At 36.0% G+C, this 11,949-nt stretch overlaps 2 protein-coding genes across 8 annotated transcripts; both read right to left on the bottom strand.

The window, feature by feature from the left end:
- Positions 1-11: 11 nt before the first annotated feature.
- LOC124306506 (integrator complex subunit 12-like) lies at positions 12-2,854 on the bottom strand. 6 transcript variants are annotated; one of them, XM_046767331.1, is made up of 5 exons: positions 2,156-2,854; positions 1,332-1,512; positions 730-1,098; positions 531-606; positions 12-449 (listed from the first exon to the last, which is right to left on the bottom strand). In XM_046767331.1, exons 2-5 carry the CDS (start codon positions 1,488-1,490, stop codon positions 157-159), a joined length of 897 nt encoding a protein of 298 aa, XP_046623287.1. In that variant the 5' UTR covers positions 1,491-1,512; positions 2,156-2,854; the 3' UTR covers positions 12-156. The 6 variants fall into 6 exon arrangements, with proteins under 6 accessions (XP_046623287.1, XP_046623285.1, XP_046623283.1 ...); XM_046767329.1 differs by having other exon boundaries at positions 2,163-2,853; XM_046767327.1 differs by having other exon boundaries at positions 1,897-2,219.
- A 234-nt stretch (positions 2,855-3,088) lies between these two features.
- Positions 3,089-11,916, bottom strand: LOC124306505 (CTTNBP2 N-terminal-like protein). 2 transcript variants are annotated; one of them, XM_046767326.1, is made up of 8 exons: positions 11,060-11,915; positions 9,996-10,097; positions 9,671-9,895; positions 8,922-9,546; positions 8,733-8,828; positions 8,481-8,596; positions 6,369-6,773; positions 3,089-6,167 (listed from the first exon to the last, which is right to left on the bottom strand). In XM_046767326.1, the coding sequence occupies exons 1-8, from the start codon at positions 11,246-11,248 to the stop codon at positions 6,153-6,155; spliced, it is 1,773 nt and encodes a 590-aa protein (XP_046623282.1). In that variant the 5' UTR covers positions 11,249-11,915; the 3' UTR covers positions 3,089-6,152. The 2 variants fall into 2 exon arrangements, with proteins under 2 accessions (XP_046623282.1, XP_046623281.1); XM_046767325.1 differs by having other exon boundaries at positions 3,089-6,773; positions 11,060-11,916.
- Positions 11,917-11,949: the final 33 nt, after the last annotated feature.

The raw sequence follows: 11,949 nt of genomic DNA, 5'->3' as shown, positions 1-11,949 counted from the left end.
GGTCAGAATTAGATAAACTTTTTTTTGAATAAAAAAAAAGGTTGTTTTACTTTGATACATTTACATACAGAGTTTTTTTCAATCCAAAATCGGCTCTCGAAGCAAGATTGCTCGGCATGAGAGGAACATAAAAAAAAAGGATTTAATTCCTATCATTCATTCTGAGCCCGATTTTATCTTAAACAGTAAAGACTTATCTTGGGCAGTTTTCGACGAAGATAAAAGTGCATTTGACGAAGAATGCTTACTACTACCACTACTGTTACTGCGTTTCTCTTGCTTCACTTTCTTCATCATATCCCTTAATCTTCTGTCCCCACTGACAATGTTTATATTCGGTGTGAGTTTTGGTGCACTAGATGCACCTGTTGGTGTACTGCCGCCACTATTCGACTGTGACGAGGTAGCGTTACCAGAAGTTGATTTGTACTTGTCGGAATGCTTCAAGGCTACGGAAATCAAATTAACAAAGGAATCAAGCATTTTGTATGAAAATATCATTGAACTCTTCTTGCTTTTGGTACACTTACTGGAACCTGATGATTTTTTGTGATCTTTTGATTTTCCTTCGGCAATAGTTCGCGGCGAACTTCTGTCCTTTGACGCCTGAGATAGTTGAAGGAATAATTAAAATGAAAGTCAACCAAGCTTCCAAATACAATTAGAAGACCTGCCTCAAAATGAAAAAATGTCTGCGGGCATAGAATTTTCAAACAAAACCTTACCCACCTGTTGAGATTTTGAACAGCTCGAGCAATACCAAACTAGTCTCGGATCATCTATTTGAGTATCCAGAATGTGAGGCGTATGGCACTCCTGGTGATAGAGAGAATGGCATTCTACACACTCCACAAGTCGGTTCCTTGCCCCTACATCCATTCCCTTGCAAATGACGCATGTTAAATCATCTTCTAGAATCTCTAGGGCGAAAGTGTCATCTGTCTGGATAATATCTGGGGGAGTGTCGTGCGAAGGTAGGTTGATGGGTGAACTGTTTTTACTCGATTTGCTCGAGTGCTTGGATGACGTGGTGGATCCTTTGCTCTTCTTGCTACTACCACTGCTGTGGTCACTAAGCACTGGCTCTTCCATTGTGTACTGAAAAATAAATGAATTCACAGCAATATTGCAATGGAACAAAGATTGATCCTTTAATTTTTGGGGAGAGGCAAAAATCGATAAGATTTCATATAGCATATTATTAAAATCGAAATGAAGCGATTAAACAATAATGTCGATACTATGCTGTTGAACAGTGCCTTTTCAATATCAAGAACAATTAACAAATTGAGACCTGGACTGGGGAAATAAAAATAATCTATTATTTGTACCTTTTTATGGAGAACATTGCAGAGCATTTTCGCTGGACCATGTTTTTGTCTGATTGCGTCATCAAGAAGGGACCGAAGTTGTTCTGCTGAATCCTTGTTCGGCGAATGTAGGAGACGGAGTCCTTGCATGAATTGAGGGTCGAGATCCAACTGAGACATTATTATCGCAACACTGTTTCACCTGGGAAAAAATGTTAAAAAATAAAATATGCTGCGTGGTTATACTTCTATCTTACAAGGAAGACAATGTTTTTATCATATTGGGGATCCTTTCAAAAATAGAAGGCATCACAAGTGATCAAACAAAGGAGGGGTTCGAATAATTTTAATTCCTCATATTTGCTTAAATTTTCACTGAGCAATTTGAAGTTTTTCTCCTGTTTTAGGAATGAGGGAGATGTGTTTTACATGGTGGAAGAATGATTTCGAATTCTGATATCGAGGGTATTTTATTTTTCTTTTCAAGCCAAGCTATTTTAGATACAATAGTTCACTTCGGTATTTAACAGACTTAAATAGAAACATGAGGTCATTCCCTACATAATATATTGTTTCTAATAATTACCGTCCTAACATTATACGACCATTGAAATCGATTTAAAACCTAAATAATATCTTTGCAAAAAAACGAGGAATGGATAGATAAGTACTATTGGATCAGTATTTTCTGTCTACTTCAGTTCTGTGCAGAATCAACGTGCCACTGCTATTGTGGCTATTGGCCCTGTGCAGTGCTGATTAAGTACGTGCTTCACGCTGATGTGTGCGGAGCATGTATGGAACAACGCTATATAAAACGTTGTAAAACAACCGGCAGGCTATACCCAATACCATCGGATGCGGGGTAGAAGGACCACAGACCACTTGAGAAGACGGTACATGCATACTACTAACACGAGTTTTCCCACCCATTTCTCATGCTAGTCTCTTGTTTTGCGATTATTGAATATTCGTAGCGACATCTGGGGATCGTATCGGCGAGTTATCTGTTGTGCCGATAGATTTCGAAGCACTCGTTCGAGTTCAGTGATGTAATTGGTGCGTTCCAAAGTTTTAACCGATTGCGGTGACAATTTGAATATCGAAAATCACAATGCTTTCATTCTAGACCGATAAGTGTCCACGAAAGATATTCTGTTCGAAAACTTAACATGAGAAGAAAATGACGAGAATCTAAGGGTAATCGTAGTGTAATACACCATGAGGGTAATTTGAAATTTGCAATATATAAAACCATTAATATTGCTCCATGATAAAACCTTAGAGCACGTCTATAGCACGAAGTTGGTCTGTAGGCACGTCCATATGCCTAATGAATGTTTTTCTGTTGTGACGTCATATTTTCTTAGGTAGCGGCGGTCTGATTTGTACTGTAATCAACCCTACTGAAAATTATTCTGTGATAAATCACATAATGTTATGACCGAAAATCGGATGTGTTTTATGATGCAATTTAACATGTGAATACGATTTAATACGTATTTTTACATCTCATAGTAAATCGTGAAGTATAGATTATAACATAAAATACGTAAATCATATGAGAAATCATAGGTTTCGGTATATGATTTGTTGTGTATTTTATCTTATAATCTATACTTCGTGATTTATCGTATGATTTGTTATGTATTAATTCGTATTCACATGTTAAATTGCATGATAAAATACATCCGAATTTCGGTCATAACATTATGTGATTTATAACAAAATAATTTTTAACAGGGTGACGATATGGGCGTAATTACGAGCATCATACCTACACACAGATCTTTTATTTTACATTTTACGTTAGGTACAATTTTGTTGCTAAAAGAGAATAAGTTATGATCATTTTCATTTCGAGTACGCAGGGATATTTATACACGCGGTTAAACGGATAGCCGACGTATAAATAAATATGTAGCTTACATATTATATTAACAGCGTATCATCATTTTTGTTGTATTAAAAATATTGTACAGGTTGAAACTTAGGATTTTCGAAGTGCTCAAACAGTTTGACGCTATGCAATAAGCATGGCTGCTGTACAATGTATATTATATTTATAAGTATTCCTTTTTTTTTTTTCTTTTTTTTTATGAAAGTCTTATCAAGATGATAACAATAGTATTATTGAAAAATTAACATTTCGGGGTATTGTGTTAACCATAGCATGATTGTGAAGCAGTCAGTCGTACGTTTTAAGGAAATTATGTAAAGTAAATTATATGAAAATTTTGTGGTAAACTTTGTGTATGTCTAAAGTAAAGTCATTGTGATCGATGTTGTTGATGGTAATTGCAAATTACATCCTTTTTTGTTTCTTCTTTCACGTATTATCGTCATTATCATATTACTTGTTGCTACATCGATCAATACAACTACGTTTATATATTTTTCTTTATATATTTACATTCATATTCTCTCGCATGACAACCTTTCTTGATTTTAATTTTCTTTACTGTAATCGCATGACACTGGAAAATGAACTACACACATACATATTTAGGTAAATACATTTTTCTACACGATGCTCTTTGCAGGTGACGTTATTGTTGAACCACACACGAGTATCTTACTTCAGGGAATCACAATACTCTGGGTATGTATGTACACAACGTATACAAACTACAATTTTTATGTATACTCATACTGATTATACGGTATTCGCAAGTCAAGTATAAACTATGGCTAGGGTTTATCTACTAATTGAAATCCGTAAGCAAACTGATCCAAAAACCACAATTTTTCAATATACCGCGCCACGCATAGTTGGCAATAATATAAATAATATGGTAGAGTTAAAAAAATATTACAATCACAGATCTATTATAAATACTACCTAAATGTGTATAACTCAAGATAAGCGCAAATATTTATTTGTATATAGCGCTATAAAATATTATTATAGTATTATTTACAAGTTTATAAAACAAAAAAAAGTCTATCAGCTAATCGTTGACTTCTTAATCAGTTTGCTATAAATTATGTACAACAATTTTAAGAAAATCACAAATTGCAAGCATTTGTATGACGTTTAATCAATCATTATTGAGAATTTCGAAACTGAAACTCGAAGGAAAGATATTTTTGAATAACATGAAGTAAATCTATTTCGCGGCTTCAAACAATGAAACGAAACCCAGATTAGATAGATTTTACGAATTGCAATAATTCAGAACAATATATCTTGGGGAAAATATGTCTGGAAGACTCGTATGAGAAACAAAATTCAGTAACATCAGAATAGGTGCCTCTATAACGGTAAAGGTGGTTGTAACTTTTTTTTTTTTTTTTGTTGCCAAATAATATACGAATCGAAGCAGGAATTCCAGCTCCACTGAATCAGAAACATAAGTAATTGGTCATCGATGTCTCCTTTTTATCTTGTAGAAAAGTTTCCGTTTGAGACTTGACATCTTCAGCTAGTATTATTATCACTATTATTATTGTTGTTGTTGTTGTTATTATTATTATTATCATCATTATCATATTAGACTTAAGTTACTTGCTTTTTTCCTGAAGAAAATAGATCAACAAATAAATCAGCATTATCGATTTTCTGAGGCGAGTTGTAATTTTTCATACGCATACTTGGTAAGTACCTTAAGTTATAATTAATTAGAAAGCGCATTTATATATCTTGTATAGGTATAACATATGATACGATAATAATGAATAAACGCAAGGTACCGATAATATCTGTGAAATTCTTTGTTCAGACATTGTAAAGAAAACCTCATCTTATTGTTAAAGAGACACGCCTACTCGCAATTCATCCATGTATATATGTATAGTGTATATACATAGGTGTATGTATCTGTTTAGTATAGGTAAACGTTTACATAGGACGTTACAAAAACCGATATCACAAAGGACTCACAGAACCAATAGAGATAATATAATTCAATTACACATTCCACGTTATCTGTGACATAGAATTTTGCAACAAGTCGTTTTACGTCCGACATAAACTAATCATTGCTCGGTTAGTTTATGAGAATTCATTCATTCTTGAAAATATTTTCACTCCTTGACTTAGCAAGCTGCCTTCAATTAACTAGTTATTTGTATACCTAGTACATGTAGGTAGTAACTTTTCTCGTAGCATCTGCATGTCGCATGAAATCTTTAGTTTTGTAAAAGTCAATCTCGCCGAGGCAGTGACAGTAGCTAATCCTGGTTCCAAATCTTTACGAGTATCGGGTTTTATATACTGATCGTCGTATAGTACATATTACAATTCTCTTATCTTTCCTCGTCGAGAGTTCACCTATTATCATTATTATTATTATTTATTTATTTAGTTAAATTTAATCATGTAACACAGTCTACTCCAACAACAGAGAATTGAACTAAGAATCATCGGGCATTTACTCGGATTAATTTATCTAAAGAAGTATTGCGCCTGAAATAATACTAACGATTTAAAAGTATCGTCGTTTTTGAGTTTCAGGAGAAAATCTTGGGACATTAGCTAGTTTGACTAGCTAGTCTAATCTAACAATATACAAACTGTTTAATGCAATTGTTGTAATAATAATGTTATTGGCAATAATTAAAATAAGTAACTGACGAATGTGTGCGACTCCTGAGACGAATTTTGTACATCCTAAATGAGTACCATCTCTCACACTCTTTCCCCGTAATTGTCTCGCATCGCTCTATTGAACTCTTATAAAATACTATTTACTATCTATATACATGTGTATCACAGTATATATGTGTATATATATACATATGTATATATACGATATTACTGTATATACATATGCATTTGCGTGACTGGAGACACGTTTTTTCTTCTTAGCGAGATAACGGATCTTCGTCCCGATTCTTATATCAGCGAGGAGTGCTCTGAAATTGAATAGAAGTAGAAGAAATAGTAAGTCCACCAAGTATGAACTCGTTTTTGATAAATTATCTAAAATTTTACACTCTTTTCGTATCATTATGAGAGAAATGCTTCTATACGGTATTGATTTGAATTTTTATAACTTTCTATTTCTTTTCTACTTTACTTAAATCACGTCAACGTGGATTCGTAATAATACCGACCTCATCTTCTACTGCATGACTCGAGGAAGTGACAGTTTGATGCGAGGGCTGCGTGGAAGACGTGGAGATGGTGCTTGGGGACAGAACAGAGGCGGCTGACGTAGCTGGATGGGAAGTGTTTTGTTTGGCAAACTTTGAGGAGTCTTGAGGGAGCTGAGCTGTTTCTGTTCGCCTTAGGTATGCTGCTTCTTTCTTTGGCGGCACGACAGGTTTGTTGGGTGGTACTGGCGGTGGGACTCCTCGAGATATCGACGGCTTTTTAGCCAGAGGTAATCCGGGTATTTGAGGCGAACCTGTTGACCCGTGGTAAGGAAGCTTTGCACCGCTTTGTCCAACCGCTGCGAGCTTTGTGGCGTTCGTCGGACCTGCCGACGACACCGCGGCGATCGGCCGTTTTTCTAGTGCCTAAGAAACCAATTAACGCACGCTTAGCAGTCTCTCGCTTGACAAACCCGATATTTTTATCTTCAATTTGCCAAGTTAGAATGTAGAACCAAACCAAAGCGACCGGGAATTCAACGAAATCCAAGATGAAGGAAGGGTAAAAATAACAACAAACAGATCTGTTAATAAGTATGCGAGGACATCAATACAACAATCACTGTCTAGAGGAAGGAGGAGGGTTTCTAGTATTCCGAGTTATTCAACTGACGTGTATAAAGTCAGAGTTTACAGTTTTTTACTGATGTGGAGAAATCACTGTAATAATTTAGAATCCACATTCAATTAATCGTGTGTTTAGAAAGCGGTATACATAGTTATAACTAGAAATAAGGTGTATGTAGGAATAATTCGGATTGAATTATGGATTACGGAAACATAATTAACAAAGACGCATTATAGATACGGTGCTTAAAGGAGGGTAAGCAGGTAGAAGAATTGAAATAAGGTTCTCAGTAGTGAGTTGCATAGAGCTTTTAATAAAGGAATAATAATCGTACATACCAAATAATAATCGTATTTCATTATGTACACAATGCAAAACAATAAGAATAAAATTTTGTGCATAGATATGTAATATTCGTTTGTTAACTTAAAAATGCATTGTAGCGAGTATAGATTTGGATAACTTCAATTATAATTTTTTCTTTTTCTGTTTTAGTCAATCGAAATAATCTACTTCGTAAATTAAAGGAATCGATTAGAAAATTCGACAATTAAAACAAGAGCTTAAGCATATATATACTACATATGTATGTGTATAACGATAAATGAAAGAAAAGAAACAATACTGTTTAAATTCAATTTTTTGGGATCAATGTGTATTCACAGATACTAAGTAAACAAAAAAGCATGTGAGAGGAAAAAATAAATATATGTATAACGTATCGTAATCACTAACGAGCTATGACTAGAATTAAGTATGGTAGTGTTTGGCAACAGTATTATGTATGTGTTTTAATCACGTAGGTGCGTTATTTTTGCATGCTGCGTTAAAGGAGAATTCAGATTTATACCTAACATGAGTCAAACTCTAACGCATTGTCAATTATTCAATATGTATACATATACATTACACGTATATATGTACATATTATTATTATTATTGCTATTATCAAAAAATAATAATTACGTAAAAGTATACTTCGTATGTAAAATTGATAGAAAAAAAAAAAGTTCAACGACGATTCTTCTTAACGAAGTCAGTTGATATTGCGAAAATGAACGTGCCTGTTCTTCATTCATCTTTGATAACAACTATAAATTCTATAATTTATTGTTCATCAAATTTTAATAATTCTTTCATACTTTTTCTTTCTATTTCAAAAGCTACGAGCCTATTTGCTTTGAAGAATGTAATCCCGTAAAAATGATCTAGGAAACTTGGATAAAAATTGTACCTTCAAGACACTTATATTATATACATGAAATAGCGAGTTTTAATTATTTTACGAACAGCAAGTCATTGGAAGAGCATGTTAACAAAAAGGTAAGATTTTTTTTTGTTGTTTTCAACACCCAGTACCACAAGCTGTGGTATTCAGTGGCTAATTGATTAAGAACGGGATCATTATTGTCATAGTTTCAGACATTCATCTTCTTCAGGTGTAAATAGGCTTAGCGCTAATACTAAATGAGAGTAGAATGTGTTGGGAAGTGTAGTTGGATTACCTGTGGCTCCGTTGGCATGGAAGTCTCACCAGTTCCTGTTGATGGTGGTGGTGGTGCAGTATAAGCGACGTTCCTCAAAGCTTGCCCTGGCGTCACAGATCGAGCAAATCCCGTTGCTGCAACAAGTAAACCATGGTAAAGTAAAAATTGTTAATCCCATTCCACGCTCGACCGATACTTCCTTCTTTTAACAATCCAGGAAGAGATTAAATCGAAGTTGAAAAGCGTAGATTTGGAAAGTTTGAAACTTACTGGGTCCGCTTACTGGAACGCTAGATACGGTAGCTGTTGGCTGAACGACTTTACTGCTCACCATAGGTGTTCCTGTTCCCAGAACCGTGCCTTTCACTTGGCAGAAAAAAGGTATGAGAATAAAAATTAAGTATTGAACCATAATGGTGTGCAAAATTGCTTTTTCGCAAACACGACGTTTATACTTACGCGTTTGCGGGGCAGTCGCAGTCCTCATGGTTGGCATTGTGGCTAAATTAGCAGGTTTCGCGGGTGGAGGTGGTGGGGCCACACCGACTACCCTAGCAGGTCCGGTTCGACTCTGAGTGTCCTTCCATGTCTCCATTTCAGCTTTCAGTTTTTCTATTTCTACCTCGAGCTCTTTGGCCCGTTTCTCTTCTTTGATTATTGCTTGCCTGTACTGTTGCCTCTCCATGTCAAACTGCGCCAGTTGCTTTTCAAGCTCGGCCTCCATCTGCAAAGACTTTTTGCTTTCCTCTTCCAGCCCCTCGGCCATGGAATCTATCCGCACCTTTTCCTCGCTCAAAATCTGGGCCAGATCCTCGGACCTCTTGCGTTCCTCTATGTACTTCATTATTATCTTCTTTCTCTCTGCTAACAGAAGCAAGACGATTTGCTTTTGCCGATTCTTCTCCTCTTCCAGTGTATCGTTGGCTTTTTTAAGCTCAAGCTCGATTCGTTTTTTCTCCTGTTTTTCAAGCTCGAGCTCCTTTTTAAGTCGTGTTCTCTCCTTTTCAAGACCGTACGTTATGTCGTCACCTTGAGCCGTGTCGTGCTCGTGTTTTCGCTTCTCTTCTTCCAACTCCTTGATCACCTGAAAAATCCAATGAAATTGCCTTGTTTGAATCTCAGTACTGGCTTACTTTGGTGGTTCTTGTCTTCCTTTTTTTTTTTTTAACACGTTAAATTTTGATAAATTCAATCAAATTTACACTTGCCGCTCTATGCCTTATCTCTGCATCCTTGAGAACTTTTGCCATACGACACTGCGTCCGTCTTTGCTGCATTACCAATGCTTCCAGACTTGCGACTTGCTGATCAACTTGCTTCTTATCCGCGACTATCACACCACCCAAAACGGCGTCATCCCTTGCCAAAGCAGCCTGAGCATCGTTTGTGCCGCAGAGGTAACGCGAGTTCAACAGATGCTTCATTTTCTCTGACTGAAATTGAAAATTTTTCATGTTTCCTCATTCTTTTAGATTCTTCAGAGCTAAGTAATCTATCATCACTATATTGATGTTTAGGATATTATAGAGTTACTTTTAAAGCTGCTATGACGATGTCTCGTGCTTGCAATTCTCCTTCCAAGTATCCGAGAAGTTTTAGCAGATCTTTTTTCTTCAGTTTCATCTTAGGGTTACGCTGTAAAGACATATATATGTGATTTTTTAGTTAACTTTAGCTGCATTTTCTGCGAGTTTTATAGATTGAAAATAATAGAGTACGAACAAAGATTTGAAAATTTACGGACAAATAAATGGAATATGTAGTTTTTTTTTTTTGGATTTCTGATAATGATGATGATAATAATAATAACAATACTGATCAAGTAATTTACATATTTGAAACAAAAATTGTGAAACCTTCGTTTGGTTTTTTTCCCTCAGATTCTGTATTTATTTGAATAATAAGTATGAGACGAACAAAAAAATACCTCTTATCTAATCTTCACACTCGTATAAAAATCAGATAAAGTATGAAAGATTGAGTAAACTGCGCATGAAATATATTCAAATGTTTTAGATAAATGCGAATTGCAAAGTAGAAACAATCACAACTGATCATCAATTTGGATAACAATTTCTAAGAAATTCGACGTGTACAAGATATTAAAATTTTTGCCAAATATCTATTATTAATAAGGAATTAATTTGTTCAGTTAGTTAATAATTACATTTAATCTGACATGGATGATTCGTGTTAAGGAATGTTTTTTATCACCAGATATATGGTGTGATAAAGAACTATTGGGAACAGACAATTGATTGGGAAAATGAAAAATTTAGTTTATAAAAACAGACAAGACCCAAGTCTTAGATTAAAAAGAAAGAAGCCGAAGAATACAATGGTTGTTATAAATTTTACAACGAAGAACAAGCTGCACTGCGTTATCTAACTGGGATTACCAATCTGGTAAGCGAACCAAGAAGAATTCCTAAAAAAGATTAACCAGAGAATTCCTGAAGCTGCACAATCTCGGTCATTGTACTTCCTGCGCAAAACCCGCACAGTTATGTCATATCCAAGATGAAAATACAAAATTACAGATTAACTCAGCCAACGATAAGTTTCTTCTGCTTGTAATAAATTAACAGAGGGTATACCTTAAGGGTGTTCGATGAACTCTTGTCAATTGGTTCAAAATTATTTGTCTGCTGCTGATGCTGTTGTTGCTGTTGCTGCATTGTTTCCTGGGTGGGTTGAGACGATTTTGGAGCGGATATATCGGGTGATGCGGATTGTCCGTTAGCGGGCGGATTTACGTTGACAGAATTTTGACTTTGCGATGCCATCTTGGGTTTTCGTTGTCAAATAAACGCGTGGTGCGGTGGTATGAGGTTAACGCGATGTTTTTATTTTAATTCTTTTTTAACGTCTGACTGTGATAGATCAGCAGAATGCCTCTGACGGCAGTTGTTTCGGCAGTTTAAAAAGCGGCGAAAAACGGCTGCCTGCCGTTCCTTTCTACACCAGTTAAAGACAAAAGACAATCTCGCGTTATTTGCCGGCTACGGCGGGCGGGATGCGTGTCAAATGGTAGTCGGTAGTTGGTTTTAATTTAGAAGAAATCGAGCAGACGTCCTCTAATCCGAGGGCAACGCAGCCCCGAGCCAACGGGCAAATACTCCGAGCATATCATCCCGGCTCCGCGCGATAAACTCGGGGTCACGTTTTAACACCCGTCCGATACTCTCTTACTCGACGACCGGGCCGTTTTCGAGGTACAAATCAATCTCCTCCGATCCCGGGACCACGGAGTTGGTGAGTACAATATAATAACCGAGGGGAGAATCAAGAATCTCTACCTTCGGTGACAAATCAACGGACAACCACAAAGCAAACGATATTTGCGATTATCGAGCTACCACCGTGAATCTTCATGGAATCAACCTATCGCTTCCGGCGGTGGAAAACGACTCATCGATTCCCCGTATCAGCACTTGATGTGAAACATGTGAAACAACGTATTTCAAGTCCTTTCAACCGTTGAATT

This window comes from Neodiprion virginianus, chromosome 5 (genome assembly GCF_021901495.1).
Source record: "Neodiprion virginianus isolate iyNeoVirg1 chromosome 5, iyNeoVirg1.1, whole genome shotgun sequence".
Lineage (NCBI taxonomy): Eukaryota > Metazoa > Arthropoda > Insecta > Hymenoptera > Diprionidae > Neodiprion > Neodiprion virginianus.
The sequence above is the reverse complement of the archived record's forward strand: the minus strand, read 5'-3'. Positions and strand labels throughout refer to the sequence as shown.

Excerpts from the sequence above, each read along its gene's own strand:
- LOC124306506 (XM_046767331.1), bottom strand. The coding sequence starts at position 1,490 with ATGTCTCAGTTGGATCTCGACCCTCAATTCATGCAAGGACTCCGTCTC. Across the intron at positions 1,099-1,331 it reads GCAATGTTCTCCATAAAAAG|TACACAATGGAAGAGCCAGT; the intron begins GTACAAATAATA and ends TTTATTTTTCAG. Across the intron at positions 450-530 it reads CAAAAAATCATCAGGTTCCA|CCTTGAAGCATTCCGACAAG; the intron begins GTAAGTGTACCA and ends TGATTTCCGTAG.
- LOC124306505 (XM_046767325.1), bottom strand. The coding sequence starts at position 11,248 with ATGGCATCGCAAAGTCAAAATTCTGTCAACGTAAATCCGCCCGCTAAC. Across the intron at positions 10,098-11,059 it reads GTTCATCGAACACCCTTAAG|CGTAACCCTAAGATGAAACT; the intron begins GTATACCCTCTG and ends ATGTCTTTACAG. Across the intron at positions 9,896-9,995 it reads TCGTCATAGCAGCTTTAAAA|TCAGAGAAAATGAAGCATCT; the intron begins GTAACTCTATAA and ends TTTCAATTTCAG.